At 36.8% G+C, this 17922-nt stretch overlaps 1 protein-coding gene across 2 annotated transcripts in view; it reads left to right on the top strand.

The window, feature by feature from the left end:
- Positions 1 to 17922, top strand: part of UIMC1 (ubiquitin interaction motif containing 1) — a 140860-nt gene that overhangs the window by 10569 nt on the left and 112369 nt on the right. For both annotated transcript variants that reach the window (XM_043981651.1, XM_043981649.1), the window contains exon 2: positions 13862 to 13989. In XM_043981651.1, coding sequence (XP_043837586.1) covers positions 13870 to 13989 — 120 coding nt within the window. In that variant the 5' untranslated portion in view covers positions 13862 to 13869. The remainder of the gene's footprint in view (positions 1 to 13861; positions 13990 to 17922) is intronic.

Raw genomic sequence — 17922 nt, 5'->3', positions numbered from 1 at the left:
GAACCTACTTTGTGCCAGGTCCTGTGCTAAGCATTTTACAAATATTATCTCATATGAGCCTCACAGCAAGCTTTCAAGGTAGGTGTTATTATCCCTATTTTACAGATGAGGAAACTAAGGCAAAAGGTGACTAAGTGACTTGACCCAGAGTCACACAACTAGTGTGTGTCTGAGTCTGGATCAGAACTCGGCTCTTCCTGACTCCAGGCCCTATGGTCTATCATCTGTGCCACCTAGATTCCCATGTCTGCCTTCTTTATGTTATTCTTTTCTGTTCTGGACTGTACCACAGTTACTTTGTAGTATTGCATTTCAATACTCCTTTACATTGCAAGTGCCATAAGTTCGGTGACCCTGTTTTAATTGTCTATATTTCTCTCAGTGCCAAATATGCAGTTGCTATTTAATAAATGGTTGTTTACTCATTTGGACTAAAGAGGTACAGAAGCTTTGGTTGGGAGTAAAATATTGATTATTTCAGAGTTCATTTTAAATAAAGAACCTGTAGCTACAACTGATTTGCTTTTGTGGAGTTTAATTTTCAGGTCCCTATTCCTTCTCCAGCTATCATAGCAATTTTGACAGGTCTAGTACCTAGAATGTCAAGATTGTGAATTATCTTCTTAGTGATTGCTCTTACGATGGATAAGTGTAGAGAAAATGACAAATAATATCACAAATTGGGGATTTTCAGGGACATCATCAAAAATGTTACATGTAAATAGTGAATCTCTTATTACGAGGTCATCTCTACTACTTATTCAAAGCCATTTTTGATCCTAACCTTTTATGGTTAAATAGTATTTGCTGGCAACCAGATTTGATATTCCTTCTTCAGAAGTGATAATTTAGTCTTTAACCCTAGTGCTTGTAACTGTAAATAAATTGTCATTTTATCAAACAGCTGGTATTTAAATGTGAAGGGTCTCATTCAAAATAAATAATGAACTGCAGTTTTCTGATTTCCTTTCCTGATTAATCTGAATTCTGAATAACCTTTTTGTTTTTCAATTTGTGATGAAACTGGAAACCTTCTTGTGATACTGATAATTTAAGAGATTTATACTGGGTTGGTCTCCCCAGAATACTACTTAATACTACTTATATTGATCTCTTTGTGCCTGCTGGTGGCTGTAGGTTAAGGAAGAAAGTTTTTATTTATTTACATGCCTTTAAGGCATGTTTTCAGTCTGTGGTAAATCTATACTGGCCTTCAGAATTGTTACTCTTTGGGTTAAAGACCTTACCAAACAATCAACTTGTATTCATGTTTTAATATACTGCTGTGTGATACAAAAAGTGTTATAAAGTAGGAATTTTATTTACTTGACAAAAAAGCCAAATTAACGTTTGATAAAAATGGGGAAGTGTTGGACTAGATCAGAGGTGTCAAAGACTCATTGATGTCCACAAACATTTTCTAGTGGATTTGAACTAGATTAAAATGTAATTAGGAAATAGTTAACAAAACAAATTAAAAAATAATAAAACATAATATTAATATGTGCTTTTCTAAGTTAATGTGCACCCTACATTATCCTTCTGCATGCTTTAGTGTCTCTAGTTTTTATTTAATTTTGATACTCCTGGGCTAGATAACATTTAAGATTCCTTTCAGCTACAAAGAAATAATCCATGGTTCAGTTGATTAGTTTTTAGGTACACTTAAAATCAAGTAAACTTGTAGGACCTTTGGGGCCAACTAGTCCATCCTGCTACCTAAAGCACAAATAACTAATAAATTAAAATTGAGGTTGTACTAGAATACTTCAGTGAAAGGGAAACCTTATTTTACCTTTGGGCAATCCTGATAATTAGGAATTTTATTTATTCAGGTCAACTCTTTCCTAGACAGGCCAAGTAGATAAAATATGGCCCCTCTGCTACACAATAACCCTTTAAATACTTGAAGATAGCCCTCATGTTTCTCTGTAAGTCTTTTCCAACCTAAACATCTCTAGTTCTTTCTTCCCAGCACAGCTTTCTCACCATTCTGGTTACCTTCCGCTGGGCATATTCAGTTTTTCAGTGTAAAAAGCCATTTACAGGCCTGACCATCCCCATCTTCATCACCTTCAGCTTTCCTTTTCTTTAGTCAGACATTGACAGGAAAGTGAGAGAACTTAGAATGAGTTGATAGTACCAGAGGGGATAGTCTTACTCTTGGTGTGCTATGCCATACCTACTTCCAAGCCATTTTCTGTTTATGGGGGGAAAAAGTTACTATTTCTGATCACTTACGGATCATAAAGTATTTGATTCTGCCTTTGTGTTGGTTATAGTTTTATCTGCTCTGAGAAGCAGATCAACCTCTTTTTGTTTCTTTTTTCCACAGTATAATTTAGCTGAAAAAACCTTTTCTTGTTTTCTATTTCACTTTTTTCGATACTTTCTATATTTTTAAGTGGGATAGGTATGGGACTTTTTATTTCATTGTTATAAGGAACTCCTCAATAAGGAAATTACCTCTACCAATGCATCATCTGTACAATCTGTACTCCTAGAGATTTACCTAGAGCATCAAGAGATTGTGACATGCCCCTCAGGGTCGCATAGTCAGTATTTGTAAGTGGTAGGACTTGAACCCAGGTCAAATCCTAGTTTTGCTCTATCCAGTGTGGCACATTTTAAATCTTTTATTTTTGAATTACCTAAATTTTTCAGTGATTCCTCTCTCCTCCTTTCTAGAGAACTATTCATTCCTTATAACAAAGAATAAAGAGGAAAGAAAATAGGTCAGCAGAAATATCCAGTAATTCGGTAAAGTCTGACATTATACATTTTGTGCTGTCTATGGTCCCCCACCTCTTCAAACAAGGGTGTTGTGGTGCTTTCTTATACCTTATATCTTATCCTTGCAGCCAAGATTATTCATTATAATTTCATGGTAGTTTATTTTTGACAGGATCAATTATAAGTGCTTATGAGAAATAAGATTAGTCAGTTGCAGTCTTTATCAGAATAAAAGAACACATATAGAAATTGGTGGCAGTTGTACCCATCTTAAGTAAAGCAGAAGAAAGAGGTAAGACTCATTTCCTTAGTATCTTTTTCTCCCGTTAGAACTCTAATTACCTGAGTGAGCAACCGGAATAAGAAAACAGTCTGATACCTTGCTATTACTTTGCTATTTTAGGTTTTGCCTCTCAAGGTTTCCTGGAGGAAGCATAGATTTGAGGAGACCTGCTGATGTTTTTATATTAGAGGCAGCACTGCCATCTCTTCCTCTTGGTGTGTCTCCTTCCTTCTTCCCTTTTTTCTTCTCTTTTCCTTTTTTTAAATTAAATTAAATTAAATTTTTGAGGCAATTGGGGTTAAGTGACTTGCCCAGGGTCACACAGCTAGTTAAGTGTTAAGTGTCTGAGGTCAGATTTGAACTCAGGTCCTCCTGAATCCAGGGCCGGTGCTCTATCTATTGCGCCACCTAGCTGCCCCTCTCTTTTCCTTCTTAAAATTACTTCTGTAGCTGAAAATTTTGCCTTCTACTCCTGTTCTCTTATTCTGGATTTGGAAGAAATGTAACTCTCACTAACTTATGTGAGTTAGACTCCCTCACAAAGAAGCCAATCTGAGCCTTGCCAGACTGTTATATTTGCATTTGCCTTATCATTTTTACTTAAAAAATTTTTTTTAATTGATTTTTTGTTCGTTTTTAACATTGTCTAAATTTCTCCATCTTCCTCTGCTTTTCGGTTTTCATACTTTTTTCTTACAGGGCAGTAATATTCCATTATCTTCATGTATCATTTCTAAGTTGATGGGCATATATGTGGTTTCTAGTTAATTGCCCCTGCAAAACGTGCTAATATAAATATTTTAGTATATATATATATAGGGCCTTTTTATCATTGACCTTCTTGGGGTATATATCTAGCAGTAGGATCTCTCAGGGTATAGACATTTTAGTCACTTTAAAAAAATACTTTCAGATTGCTTCACAGAATGTTTCTATCAATTTATAGTTCTGCTAGTAGTGTATTAGTTAATCTGGGTTTTCCTAACTCCTTCAACAATAACCATTCCTATCATGTTTATGATCTTTGCCAGTTTTCTGGGTATAAAGTAAGAACTTAAATTTCTCTTATTACTTTAGTGATTTGGTGATCTTAGTGATTTAGATCATCCTTTCATAAGTTTATTAGTGGTTTGCAATTCTTTTGAGACTTGACCATATCTTTGATCATTTATCTTTTTGGGATGGTTTTTTGCCTTTACCCATTTCCTTTCTCTACCATATAGACACTTCTTTCCTTCCATACATCATTGCCGATTGGGAAAAAGAGGATTCAAATTCAGCTAGTATTTATCAAGTGTCTACTATGATCCAGACATCAGAAATATAAAGATAAAAATTAAATAGGGGGGCAGCTAGGTGGCACAGCGGATAAAGCACCGGCCCTGGATTCAGGAGTACCTGAGTTCAAATCCAGCCTCAGACACTCGACACTTACCAGCTGTGTGACCCTGGACAAGTCACTTAACCCCCATTGCCCTGCCCCCCCCAAAAAATTAAATAGGGCTCTTTCTTCATGGAACTTGTGTTCTACTGGAAAAACAGCAGATACAAAGATAAATATAAAATAAGTACAAAGTAATTTGGGGATGAGGATGGGAAGACTTAAAAACAGGAAGAATCAGGAAAGGACTCCCTGTAGAAGATGTTATTTGAGCTGCGCCTTTAAAGAAGGTAGGGCTTTTAAGAACTGTCTAGAAGGAAAATCTCCCAGAGTGGGGTGAGAGGTGGTGGCGCAGGGGTTGAGGGGAAAAGGGGGAAAGGTAGGGTCTGTGTAGTGATGGAATGTTGTGTATGTGGAACAGCAAGCCAGGTTGTCTAGAATGTAGACATTCTGAGATTACAGTAAAATAAGTCTAGAAAGAGAGGTTTGTATCAGATCATAAAGGACTTTAAATGCCTAACAGAAGTTTATTTGTGATTGGGAGTCATTATAGTTTATTGAGCAAGGCAGTGATGTAGTCAGATATAAGCTTTAGCAGCAATATGGAGTACGGATTGAAGAAGGGAGAGACTGGCATAGGAAGACTTATTAGGATTGCAGTAGTCCAAGGGAGAGGTGATGAGGGCTTGAACTAATGTTGTGGTCTTGTGAGGGGAGAAAAAGGGACATATTTGCCAAATGCTGGGAAGATACACTTTTTTTTTTTTTAGTGAGGCAATTGGGGTTAAGCGACTTGCCCAGGGTCGCACAGCTAGTAAGTGTTAAGTGTCTGAGGCCGGATTTGAACTCAGGTACTCCTGACTTCAGGGCCGGTGCTCTATCCACTGTGCCACCTAGCTGCCCCCGGAAGATATACTTGATAATAATTGGCAAGTGGTAACTGATTGTATATTATGGGGAAGGAAAGTGAAGAATCAAGGTGATTCCAAGGTTGTGTCATTGGGAAAGGTGCCTGGGAACCTGTTCTTGGTGATGGGATAGAGAGATTTTTGACAGAAATAAGCAAGTTTGAAAGATAGGTGGGTTAAAGGAAAAAAAAAAACCTGCGAGTTTTGTGTTAGACAATAATGAGTTTGAAATGCTTATGGGCAATCTGGGTAGGAATATCTATCAGTCAGTTGATAATACTGGAGCTCAGGAAAGAGTTCTGGGCTAGTGTTGGAGGTAACTTTAATGCTAGCACTTTCTTAGTTTAGGCTTACTGTTGGAATGAATGAGGCACTTTTGCATGTCATTGAACATTTAACAAAAGGAGGTATATTTTGCCCTAACATGGCAAGGATATGCAACAAGAACATAGTGGCATTTAGCTTCTCTGGACTTGGCCTCCCTCATCTCCATGTAAAGATACTTCTTGTCATCAGGGCAGGATATGGTAAAGAATATGGTGACTTACTGTGGTCTTTAAAAATCCACCAAGCTGGAAGGCCCCAGCTGTACATGAGTGGGACTTTTTATACCCATAGGTGACCAGGAAGCTGTGGCATTGAAATGGGGGCCTATTCGGTTTTGGGATTGCTAATTCTTGCTATAGGAAGGGAGGGAGGAAGGGTAAGCTTAATCTATGTTGCAGGGAAACTGGTAGATATATCAATTTGGGAGTTATCTACATGGAGGTAATAGTTAAACTTAAGGGAAATGACAAACTTAATTCTAGTGCCTTCCTGTAGTTAAAAGTATTTATTATTCATCCTGTATATAGCTTGCTTATGTATATTTGTTTGCATGTTGCCTCCCTTTTAGATTGTTTGCTTCTTGAGGGCAGGGACCATCTTTTCCCTCTTTTTTATCTTTATCACTGTGCTTAGCATAATGTCTGGCACATAGTAGGCGCTTAATGGATACATGACCTAGCTATATAAGATCACATCATAAACAAATTAGAGAAACAGAAAAAAAATCACCTCTTAGATCTATGATTTGGTTAATTGAAATCACTGAAGATGTAGTGAGAAAAAGAAATGGCCCCAGGACAAATCCATGGGGTATACTCATGCATAGAGTAGTACCTGTTTGATACTCTGAGGGAGATTGAGAAGGAGCAAAGGAGGAGAACTAGTCAATCAAGTATTTATTAAACTTCACCTATATGTCAGAATGTGCTTGTGCTAGGGATGCAAAGACAAAAGAAAGCCATTTGCCCTTAAAGAATTTGTTCTATTGACACTGAAATAACATGTACATAAGGGTATATAAGTACCTAAGATTCACACTACATACAGGAAAATTTGGAGAAATGCTAATGCCTGACAGGAGATGAGAAAAAAGACCTTATTCAGAAGACAGTGCTTATGCTGAATTTTGAAGAAAACTCTGAGAGGATGGAGTATATTCTAGGTACAAATACACACTGACAGGAGTTAGAGTACTTGATAAGGACATCATGAAGATGAGCTTGGCAGGATCTTATGGGGAATAATGTATATAATAAAGCTGGAAATGTAGATTGGAAATTGGCATTAGATACCAAACAAAGGCAAATATAAATGACCCTTTGGGCATAGGAAGTCACTGGAGTTTATTGGGTAGAATAGTGTAGTCAGACCTGTGCTTTAGGAAAATTAATTTTTAATTAAATTTTATTTAGTTAACAGAAATCTGTTTCCCTCATATCCTTCACTCTCTTGGAAGGAATAAGAAAAAAAACTTGGTAAAAATATAAAATCAAGCAAAACATATTCCTTCTTTTTTGGCTGTGTCCAAAAAAAAATTCACTGAGTCCACCTTGATCAGAGTTAGCTTTCAAAGTTAATTTTTATAATATTGATGTTATAGTTTAAATTGTTCTTCATTCTCTGCTCACTTCATTTTTACAAGTCTTTTCATTTCTTTTTGAAATCATCTTCATAATATCTTATAGCAGTATTCCCTTCCATTATTATTTCACATTTTGTTTAACCATTCCTTAATTGATAGGCATCCCTTTAGTTTCTACTTTTTTGCCACCACCAAAAGAGCTACTATAAAATATATTTATACCTGTGGCTTTAACTTTTTTTCTTATCTCTTTCAGGTATAGTGGTATGGCTGAGTCAAAGGATGTGCAATGTTTAGTAACTTTTTTGGCATAGTTTGAAATTGCTTTCCAGAGTGGTTATACCCATTGACAGGTTAACCTGTAGCGCATTAGTGTGCCTCCTTTTCCAGAGCAGCACAGTCATTATTGATTGATTGATTGATTGATTGATTGATTGATTGATTGAGGGGCAGTGAGGGTTAAGTGACTTGCCCAGGGTCACATAGTTAGTAAGTGTCAAGTGTCTGAGGTCAGATTTGAACTCAGGTCCTCCTGAATTCGGGGCTGGTGCTTTATCCACTGCGCCACCTACCTGCCCCCTGGTATTTATAATTTTTTTTTTTCAATATGCCAGTATGCATGAGGTATAATCTTAGACTTGATTTAATTTAGTTTCTCTAATTTAATCATTTGGACCATTTTTTTTTATAAGACTATAGATAGCCTGGGTTTCTTTCCATGAGCTCTGCCTATTCCTATACTTAAACCACTTATCAATTGAGGGAATGACTTCTTATAAATTTGAATCAGTTTCTTATATATATCTTTTTTTTTTTTGAGGCATTTGGGGTTAAGTGACTTGCCCAGGGTCACACAGCTAGTAAGTGTCAAGTGTCTGAAGCTGGATTTGAACTCAGGTACTCCTGACTCCAAGGCTGGTGCTCTATCCACTGTGCCACCTACCTGGCCCCCTCTTATATACTTTTTTTTTTGGTGGGGCAGTGAGGGTTAAGTGACTTGCCCAGGGTCACACAGCTAGTGTCAAGTGTTTGAACTCAGGCCCTCCTGAATTCAGGGCCAATGCTTTATCCACTGAGCCGCCTAGATGCCCCCTCTTATATACTTTTGAAATGAGATCTTTTTAAGAGAAACTTGCTGCAAAGATGTTTTTCTCTTACTGGTTTCCCTTTAAAATTTAGATTTATCCTTGTAAAACCTTTTTAATTTTATGTAATCAAAATTATTCACTTTATCTTCTGTCATTCTCTCTCGTTTGGTCATTAAATTTTCTTCTTATCCATAGTTGTGAGAGGTAATTTTTTCCCCTGTTTCTCTAATTTGTTTATGATGTGATCTTCTATAGCTAGGTCATGTATTCATTTGGCACTTATGTTGGCATAAGATGTGAGGTGGTGTTCTAAATTTAATTTCTTCTGTACAGTTAGTTGTTCCCAAGAGTTTTTAAAAAACTCCCAAATAGTGAGTCTTTATCCCAGTAGGAATTCTTTATTCTAGTAACTGAGTGTTTTGTTTTTATTGAACACTAGGCTATTAGGTTCATTTTCTTCTGTATATTTAGCTGCATCTTTTTTGGGGGGGGGTAGGGCAGAGCAGTGAGGGTTAAGTGACTTGCTCAATAAGTGTCACATGTCACATGTCATGTGTCAGAGGCTGAATTTGAACTCAGGTCCTCCTGAATCCAGGGCCGGTGCTTTATCCACTGTGCAACCTAGCTGTCCCTCTTCTGTATATTTAGTGTCTGATCTGTTCCACTGGTCAGTCTGTTTTTTAACCAGTACAAATTATTTTTATATTTATTGCTTTGTAGCACTATTGCTAGGTCAGCCCCCTTTGTTTCTACTTTTTTCATTTTTTCTTTTGAGATTCTCTATTTATGAATATCTTTTTTTCCCTACCTCTATCAAGTAATCCTTTGGGAGTTTGATTGGCATGGCATTGAATCAACAAATTAATTTAGATGGCATTGTAACTTTTATTATATTGCCTCATCCTGATCAGCAATTAATATTTCTCCACTTATTTACATCTGTATTTCTGTAAACAGTGTTTTATAGTTTATTACAGTTCTTATGTGTATCTTGATAGTTAGACTCCCAAGTATTTTATATGTTTCTTAGTTATTTTATTTTATTTTAATTTATTTATTTTAATTTTTTTTGTGGGGCAATGAGGGTTAAGTGACTTGCCCAGGGTCACACAGCCAGTAAGTGTCAAGTGTCTGAGGCCGGATTTGAACTCGGGTCCTCCTGAATCCAGGGCCGGTGCTTTATCCACTGTGCCACCTAGTTGCCCCATTCTTAGTTATTTTAAATGAAATTTCTCTTTCTGTCTTTTCTTCCTGAGTTTTATTAGTATTATACAGAAATTACTGATTATTTGTGTGGATTTTTTTGTTGTTCTACAACTTCACCAAAGTTATTGTTTCAATTAGTTTTTAATTGACTCTCTAGGATTCCTTATATCCTTATCACCTACAAAAATCATAATTTCGTTTCTTCTTTACTTATGCTTATTCTTTTAGTTTCTTTTACTATTTTATTGCTATAGCCAGTAATTGTATTTTGTGAAATAGAAGTGGTGACAATGGACAGACATCCCTGTTTTGCTCCTGATTTTATTGGAAAGATTTCTAGTTTATCCCTGTTTCAAATCTTTGTTCTATTTATTCTTTTGATTTAGCAGAAATGGATGTTATATATGAAAGCTTTTTCTTTGTGGGTATAAACATGTTATTTTTGTTTTTGGCATTAATATGATTAAAGTTTATAGTTTTCCTCATATTAAGTCAACTCTGTGTTACTGGTATGAATCCAACCTGATCATAGTGTGTAATCTTTGAGATATGCTGTTTCAGCCTCTTTGCTAATATTTTCTTTTAAATTTTTGCATCAATGTTCATTAGAGACATCTGTAGTTTTCCTTTTAAGTTTTGGGTTTCCATACTTCATATATCAAAACCCTCTTTGTGTCATTTACTTTACTTGTTTTTCTCCCATAGTTCTCATTTTCCCATTTTTTTATCTATCTTATTTTAAAAATCATTTTGTTAGAAATGCAGCTAACAGCTCATAGTGTTGCTAACAGCTCAGAGAATCCAAGCAGGAAGCAGAGGATGGGTGAAGGCTTCTTTATTCATCTTTGCAAAGATGGGCAGTCTTCTGAATGTGCCAGAGAATACACTGAAATGACGTCCTGCACTGTGACTTATACCCAACAAGTGTTCCCCTTGATATACATTACAGTATTACAATCCATACAGCATTACAGAAACAACCAATCTCAGCATATTTTACCAAACTCCCATATATGGTAACTGTATCAACCAATCAGATTACCCTGTTAATCAAACCAATCAGATCGTAGCTGTCTGCCAATCAGATTGTGACACTAGGCCTTAACCTTATTCTGGGCAAGAATGTCCATTCCTCACTAGAACAGTACTGTGTTAACATACAGAATTTGTCAAGAAATAAAACTTAAGTTGGGGTTTGAACATTGGGTCCATGTGGGAATCACCTCGGGCGCCTCAAGGTGAACTCCCAGTTTAGCTCGACTCCCACAAAGTTCAGTCCCTGTTCCAGGCCCTGCTCAGGCCTAAGTCCCAGGGCCTTGGCCCCTCAGCACTTTGTGTGCTGGGTGGCCCCCTGGCAACAAAGTTGTGGGGCTTGAAAGTAGACTCACTCTATATTTAGGGCTCTGAGAAGAGTTCAAATAGGGTCTTTTCTCTCAGCTTCTTTTAGTTCTTTTTTAAAAAACAACAAAACTCTTGCTTTATGTCCTCCAGGAATTTTGATCTCTGCTCAAGCTACATTTTCCTTTGAGGCTTTGCTGCTTATGGATATCTTGGAGTTATTCTTTTCTTCTGCGTTTGTATCTTGAGTTCCCTTTTACTATAATAGCTCTTTATGGTGGAATTCTTTTTTGTTTGTTCATTCTTCCGGTCTGCTTCTTGACTTTGGGCATTATGTTAGGGCTGGACTTAGTGCACTTCTCAGGGTTATTTCTAGGCTGAGCTTTATTTTTCTTTTGTCCTCTTGCTTCTTTTTAGGGGATACTGAGTGTTTGTCCCAGGATCTCAGGAACAGCTTATGGTGGGAACTTGCCAAGTTTTCATTGCTTTCAGTGTGATGTGATCCAAAATGAAGTCTTCTCGTGACCCTCCTGGTCTGAGCTCTGCAAGTTCCTGATCTTTGTTTAGGTCTGAACAAGATGTCTATCAGCTTGCCCTGGTTCTAGTAGTTTGCCTCTAGACTCAATCATTTTTACCAGCTAGTAAGGTTCAGAACAACCAAATTGTAGGTTCTCCTTTGGTCTGGAATTCCTTCCCTGGTTATTCCCCTTCCTGTAGTCTTCAGCATGTGCTGGAGGCTAGAACTGAATTCCTGTTCTGCTCCTGAGACTGTAGCCACACAGCTTCTGTTTGTTTCTGAACTTGTTCCTTGCTTAATACACAGCTAAAGCCCATGATCTAGTGACCACTCTTCTCACTTATCCCTAGGTACAGGTCTTCTTCTCTGCCTCCCAGGATCTGTGACTTGGAACTAGTAGTAAGTGACAGAGCTGTCAGATAACACCCCTTCCTCCATCCTGCACTAGTTCAGGAACTGCCCAGTACCTCTTCCTGCCCCATTGCACAGCCTGAGTCCTCTTTCTTTCTTTCTTTTTTTAACGTTAATTTAATTTTTAAAAAAGAAATATTTTTGTTTAAAATTTTGAGTTCCAAGTTCTGTCCCTCTCTCCTCCCTGAGTCAATAAGCAATCAGATATAGGTTATATATTGTGTAAATACATCTATACAAGTTATATACTTCTGTAAAACATTTCCGTATTAGTCATTTTGTATAAGAAGACTCAAATTAAAAAAAATAAGAGAAAGAAAGTGAAAAATAGCATGCTTCAGTCTCCATTCAATCACTATCACTTCTTTCTCTGTAGGTGTGGATAGTATGCTTCATCATTAGTCCTTTGGGATTGTCTTGAATCATTATATTGCTGAGACTAAGTCATTCACAGTTCTTCATTGAACAGTATTGCTATTGTGTACAGTGTTCTCCAGATTCTGTTCACTTCACTATGCATCAGTTCATGTGAGTCTTTCCAGGTTTTTCTGAAATCATCCTTCTTGTCATTTTTTAGAGCACAGTAATATTCTATTACAATAATATACCACAACTTGTTTAGCCATTCCCCAATTGATGGGCATTCCTTTGATTTCCAGTTCTTAACTACTACAAAAAGAGTTGCTATAAATATTTTTTGTACAAATGATCCTTTTCTCTCTTTTTGGATATCTTTGGGATGGTATTGCTAGATCAAATGGTATGCACAGTTTGATAGCCCTTTGGGTGTAGTTCCAAATTGTTCTCCACAATGGTTGGATCAATTCACAACTCTACCAACAGTGAATTAGCATCCCAGTTTTCCCACAATCCCCTCTATCATTTTCAACATTTAGCATTTTCCTTTTTTGTCATATTAGCCACTGAGTCCTCTTTCAGTCCTGAGTGCTGAGATAACGCCACAGGACATGTTCCTGGCTCGACTCTTTCCCCTGCAGACCTCTTTGTCTGTATCCCTATGTCACTCTGGACTGAAAAAATGACTTGTGATTTATTTTTAAAAATTTTCCTTATCAGGATTAGGTTTAGTGTGTTTTCTAGATCTTTGTGGAGGGTGTTTGGGGGGAGAACTGAAATGTGCCTATTCCTACTACTCTGTTATTTTAACTCTCTAATACTATAATTACAATGTAATGTTGACTGAGACTAATAAGGTCACCTTTAGTTAGAGAATTTGCTATAGTCAGATTTATTCCATAGGTCCTTTTTTTCTTTCATTATATCTTTATACTTGTGAGAGATGGCTATTTACTTTTCTTCTGCACATAATATTGGTTACTGGAACTATATAAATAATGGTATGAAGGAACTGAGTAGTATTTGAAATCTTTCAAATGTATTTAATTATACAGCTATGCATATTTAGCTGGGAAAGTTGATGGTTTTTTATCTAGGAGTAGGCCGACACAATGGAACATGCATTATGACTGAATGCTTTGGAATTAATTTATGGTTTTCATCAGTGGTTGGGGCATTTGAGAAAACCATTAGATCACACAGAATTTAAAGTTTTCTGAAATACCTATATAAGTGACTGTACTCTGTACTTAAAATAGTCTCTTTGTTGTCTTTCTTTCCCAATCTGAGCAAAATACCTTACAGAAGGATTCAAATCCCAATTCTACTAAATACCTTGTAACAACGAGTAAGACCTTTCCCCTCTTTGGTACTTAGTTCTCTCTTTTGTCAAATGGAGTGTTTGGGCTGTATGGATCAACTTTAAAATCTTGTGATCCTAAGAACGTTGAGAAATTCTTTGTAATTCACAGAATTGTAACCTTTTTTGAACTGAAATAGAAATTATTTTAGAAACTTCAAAATCTTGCATTAGATTTTGGTCACAGTGATGAATGTAATATTTTTATTTCTGTAGGAAACGGTATGAGTTTTTATTGATTAGTAGTAAATTTTTGATATTCCTGGAATACTTAATACTATTTTGAACTTTGGCAGATAGGACCATCTGCCTTTCATTGACCAAATTTGAAAAATAATTTTGTAATAATTGAATTTTACATGCATTTCAGAGTTAAAGATGCCTCGGAGGAAGAAGAAAGTTATAGAAGCTACTGAATCTGAGAGATTGGAGGAAAATGAAATCCTTGAAGTAAAGAAGGTCGAAAATTCATTCATTGTCATCTCTGATAGTGATGAGGTTTGTATTATGAAAAGTAGAACTCTATGCAAGATAAGGTGGTATAGTAACTGGGTTTTGGAGTCAGAAGACCTGGGTTCTGATACTGTCTCTGTGATTTACTACCTGTATAATATGTCACTTAAGCTCTCTGATCCTCATTTTCCATATTGATATGCAATATAAGGAGGTTGGATTAGATAATGTCTCAAGTGGCTTCTTTGAGATATAAACTCTATATTCTAATTTCTGGGTCAAAGGTTATGGACATTTTAGTCACATAACCTTTCTTCACCTTTTGTCATCTTTGCCAATTTTCAAAGTACCAGATGATTTGTCAGTGTTTTGATTTACATTTCTCTTACTATTAATGATTTGGGGCATTCTTTCATATGGTTGTGAATACTTGACAGTTCTTTTTTTGAAAATTGTTCAAAACCTAAATTTATAGATAGATTGCCTTTTTATCTTGGATAGCAAATGCTTATCAGAACAATTTGATACAAAAATTTTTTTCCATTCGATCACTTCCCTTATTCTAGGTGTATTAATTTTGTCTGTGCAGAAGCTTTTCAGTTTTATGTAATTTAAGTGATCTATTTTATCTTTTGTAATTATTTCATTAGCTTTTATTTATTTATTTGTTTGTTTTGGCAGGGCAGTGAGGGCTAAGTGACTTGCCCAGGGTCACACGGCTAGTAAGTGTCAAGTATCTGAGGCTGGATTTGAACTCAGGTCCTCCTGAATCCAGAGCTGGTGCTTTATCCACTGCACCACCTAGCTGCCCCCTGTAATTGTTTTTATCCCTCATTTGGTTAAATGTACATCTATAGCTGTGAGAAGTATATGTTCTGCTTCTTTTCTAATTTTTTAAAAGAAAATTATGTTCAGTATTAAGGTCATATGTCCATTTGGAATGTATTATGGAGTATAGTGTAAGATGGTGGTCTAAGCCTAATTTCTATCTGCTTTCTAGCTTTCTCAGCAGTTTTTTTTTATGATTGTTTAATCAGATAAGGAGTTTTTTCCTATGTAATTTGTGTTCTAATTTATCAAACCCTTGATTATTGAATTCTATTGATTCTGATTCTCCCTTGTCTAGTCTGTTTCACTGAACTGTTTCTCTTTTTTTTTTTAGGCAATTGGGGTTAAGTGCCTTGCCCAGGGTCACACAGTTAGTGTTAAGTGTCTGAGGGCGGATTTGAACTCAGGTCCTCCTGACTCCAGGTCTGGTGCTCTATCTACTGCACCACCTAGCTGCCCCAGTGTCTCTCCATTTTTAACCAATATCAGATGGTTTTGATGACTGCTGCTTAACAATTTCCTTTGATAGCCTAGATCTTTTGTTTTTCCAAATGAATTTTATTGTTTTCTTAGGTTCTATGAAGTATTTTGTTGGTCATTTGGTATAGCATTAAAAGTTTAAGTTAACTCTGGTAGTGTTGTGCTTTTTATTTTATTGACATGACCTAGCTATGAGCACTGAATATTCCTCCAGCTATTCAAGTTCATTATTTCTTTAGGAACACTTTGTTGTAGCTTATTTTTAGAAAGGATATGTTGGTATATGGGTTAAATTTGTTTGACCTAGTTGTTGGTTGTTTATTGTATTTGAATTGAGTTTTATTTCCTTTTAGTATTGTCTTCCTTGTAATCATTGTGTGTATTTTGTTTCTTTCTTCACTCTTATATCACTTCATAAAGTGGTAATGCATCTTGTAAATGTCTTTTCCATCAATAAAACCATGTCTGTTTCTATTAAGTCATTTGACAGTGCCAAGTACTTTGGTGGTAAGAGCTTTATTTTCTGAGTCTTAAGTAGTTGTGACTGCTGAAGAGGCAGGGGTAGTTGATAGGTTTCATTTCCATGAGTTGATTTTTTGATTGATTACTGTGGGGACTGGGTTGGTAACAGAATTGATGGTCTGAGATGGTCTTGGGGCTCTTGGGTTTACCTTCTAGTCTGTGATTGGTATTGGTGGAGCAGGGATTGTGGGTATTTTCTCCCCTTTGTGTTTTTTGAAATTAATTGCTATAGATATCAGTTTTGGGTACGCATATTATTAGTTTATCAATATTATACCAGTAAAGGATTGACCACATGTTCCTAACTTCTCATGGTCTCATGCCATATGGTAAAGAAAGCAGGGAGAGAGCTTCTGCATGTCAGTTAGCATGAGCAGGGGAAAAGCCCCAGAAGACCCATGCTGTCTCCCACAGAGACAGCATGTAGTCTCAAGGAGACCCAAGAGAGCTAGTGAGAGAAATAGAGACCATGTGCTTCCATAGAGCCAAGAGAAACTAATATGCTGCCTGTCCAGGTTCTTTATCCCTTTTGATAAATCATTATACATTAATCAAAGCTGATTGCTTAGCATCATTCAATTCCATTGGTTGACATGACTTGAAGGTGGTCTACATTAAAAGGAACCCTATGAAGACATCAGGGAAAAGAATGCAAAAGACCCTTCTCTCAAGTTGCTCAAGGCAAAGTCCGTTTTCCAGACTGGTTTAATCTCAACTGTCCTTCACCCATCTAAACAATAAACAAAAGAATGTGTCTCCATTCCTTTTGTTCCTTTGGGTTTGTCCTAGGTGGGATTTGAAGTTTCTCAAGGAGAACTGGACTTTCTGGAGTGGGGGTGGAGAAAGGACTGAGAAAGTGATCTCTGGGTCCCCCAAGAAATCGATTATTAATGTCACATGGGAAATGATTGGTGTGGGAGTCCTTAGGAATTCCTCTTTAAAGAATTACACCCTCTCACACACAAACCAATTAGAATAAAATAACATTTTGTTTGAGCGCTAGAGAAAGGAAACCTTGAGACATGTCTCAAGGAGAGTTAGATACAGAGACAGTTCTCTGAGACACTTGTCTCCTCGAGCAGGAGAAAGACCATAGCTTTTATAGAGGACAGATGGTGGAGGGACAGATGGGGTGATCATCTGACTACAAAGTTCCCTTATTGGGGGTGATCACCTGAGGGTGGAACATCCCCCACTGGTGGTGGGCTTTGAGAAGTTGGACGAGAGGCTGCTCTGATTTCTCCAGCCATCTCAGTCCCCCTGGCACCACTCAGGCAGCAGCCATATCTAATGGGCTTATCTCTCTGGCTTCAAGGTGTGTCTGTCTTCTCAAGGAAAGTTATCTCAGACCCATGTCCTAACCCCATAACATTAATAATTTTCTCACACCTTCAACACTAAACCCTAAAGATGTGTGCCACTGGTTCCGGGGGGACAAAGTAGGAGACTGTGAAAGTATGAACATAATCCATCATCACTGCTGGAAAAAACAACTTTGTTAGCCTATAAAGAAAGACATTTTTAGCTTAAAATGGTTGCTTAATCAGCATGGTATCCTGAAGGAGAGTTGGCATATGCTAGATAGACCAAACCATTTCATCACCACTTTCCCTCAGACACTGCTGGAGACCACCTAGAATCAAGAGCCTGGGAATAATAACACTCTCTTAAGTGACCAGATTTGCTTCCATGCTGTTGTTTGTCACTATTCATTTCTAAGTACCTTACTTTCAAATGTAGGATCATAGGATTAGAAATGATTGGTACCTTAAAGATCATCCAATTTAACATCATTATTCTACAGATGGGGAAACTAATACCCAGAATGGTAAAGTTATTTGCCCAAGGTTATACAGGGAGTAAATTGTGGAACTCATATTTGAACTGAGATCCTCTGAATCTACATCTACATTCCTTTTTCAGATACTACATAAAATATACCTTTACACGCGAATCTTTCTGAAAAGTCTATTCTGTTGTAGAATTACCTGTGAAAATTTTGGTAGAGTATCTGTCATGCTGCCAGAAGAAATTTGCCCACATAGGTCACTAACCAGTTAGATTCTGTGTGAAAACAGTTCATGTGGCTAGTTGATGAATTGGATTTATCTATCTCTGTCTATTTCAATTTTCACATCCTCTATTTTA

This window comes from Dromiciops gliroides, chromosome 2 (assembly GCF_019393635.1).
Source record: "Dromiciops gliroides isolate mDroGli1 chromosome 2, mDroGli1.pri, whole genome shotgun sequence".
NCBI classification, from domain to species: Eukaryota; Metazoa; Chordata; class Mammalia; order Microbiotheria; family Microbiotheriidae; genus Dromiciops; species Dromiciops gliroides.
This window is presented reverse-complemented; position numbering and strand designations above follow the sequence as displayed.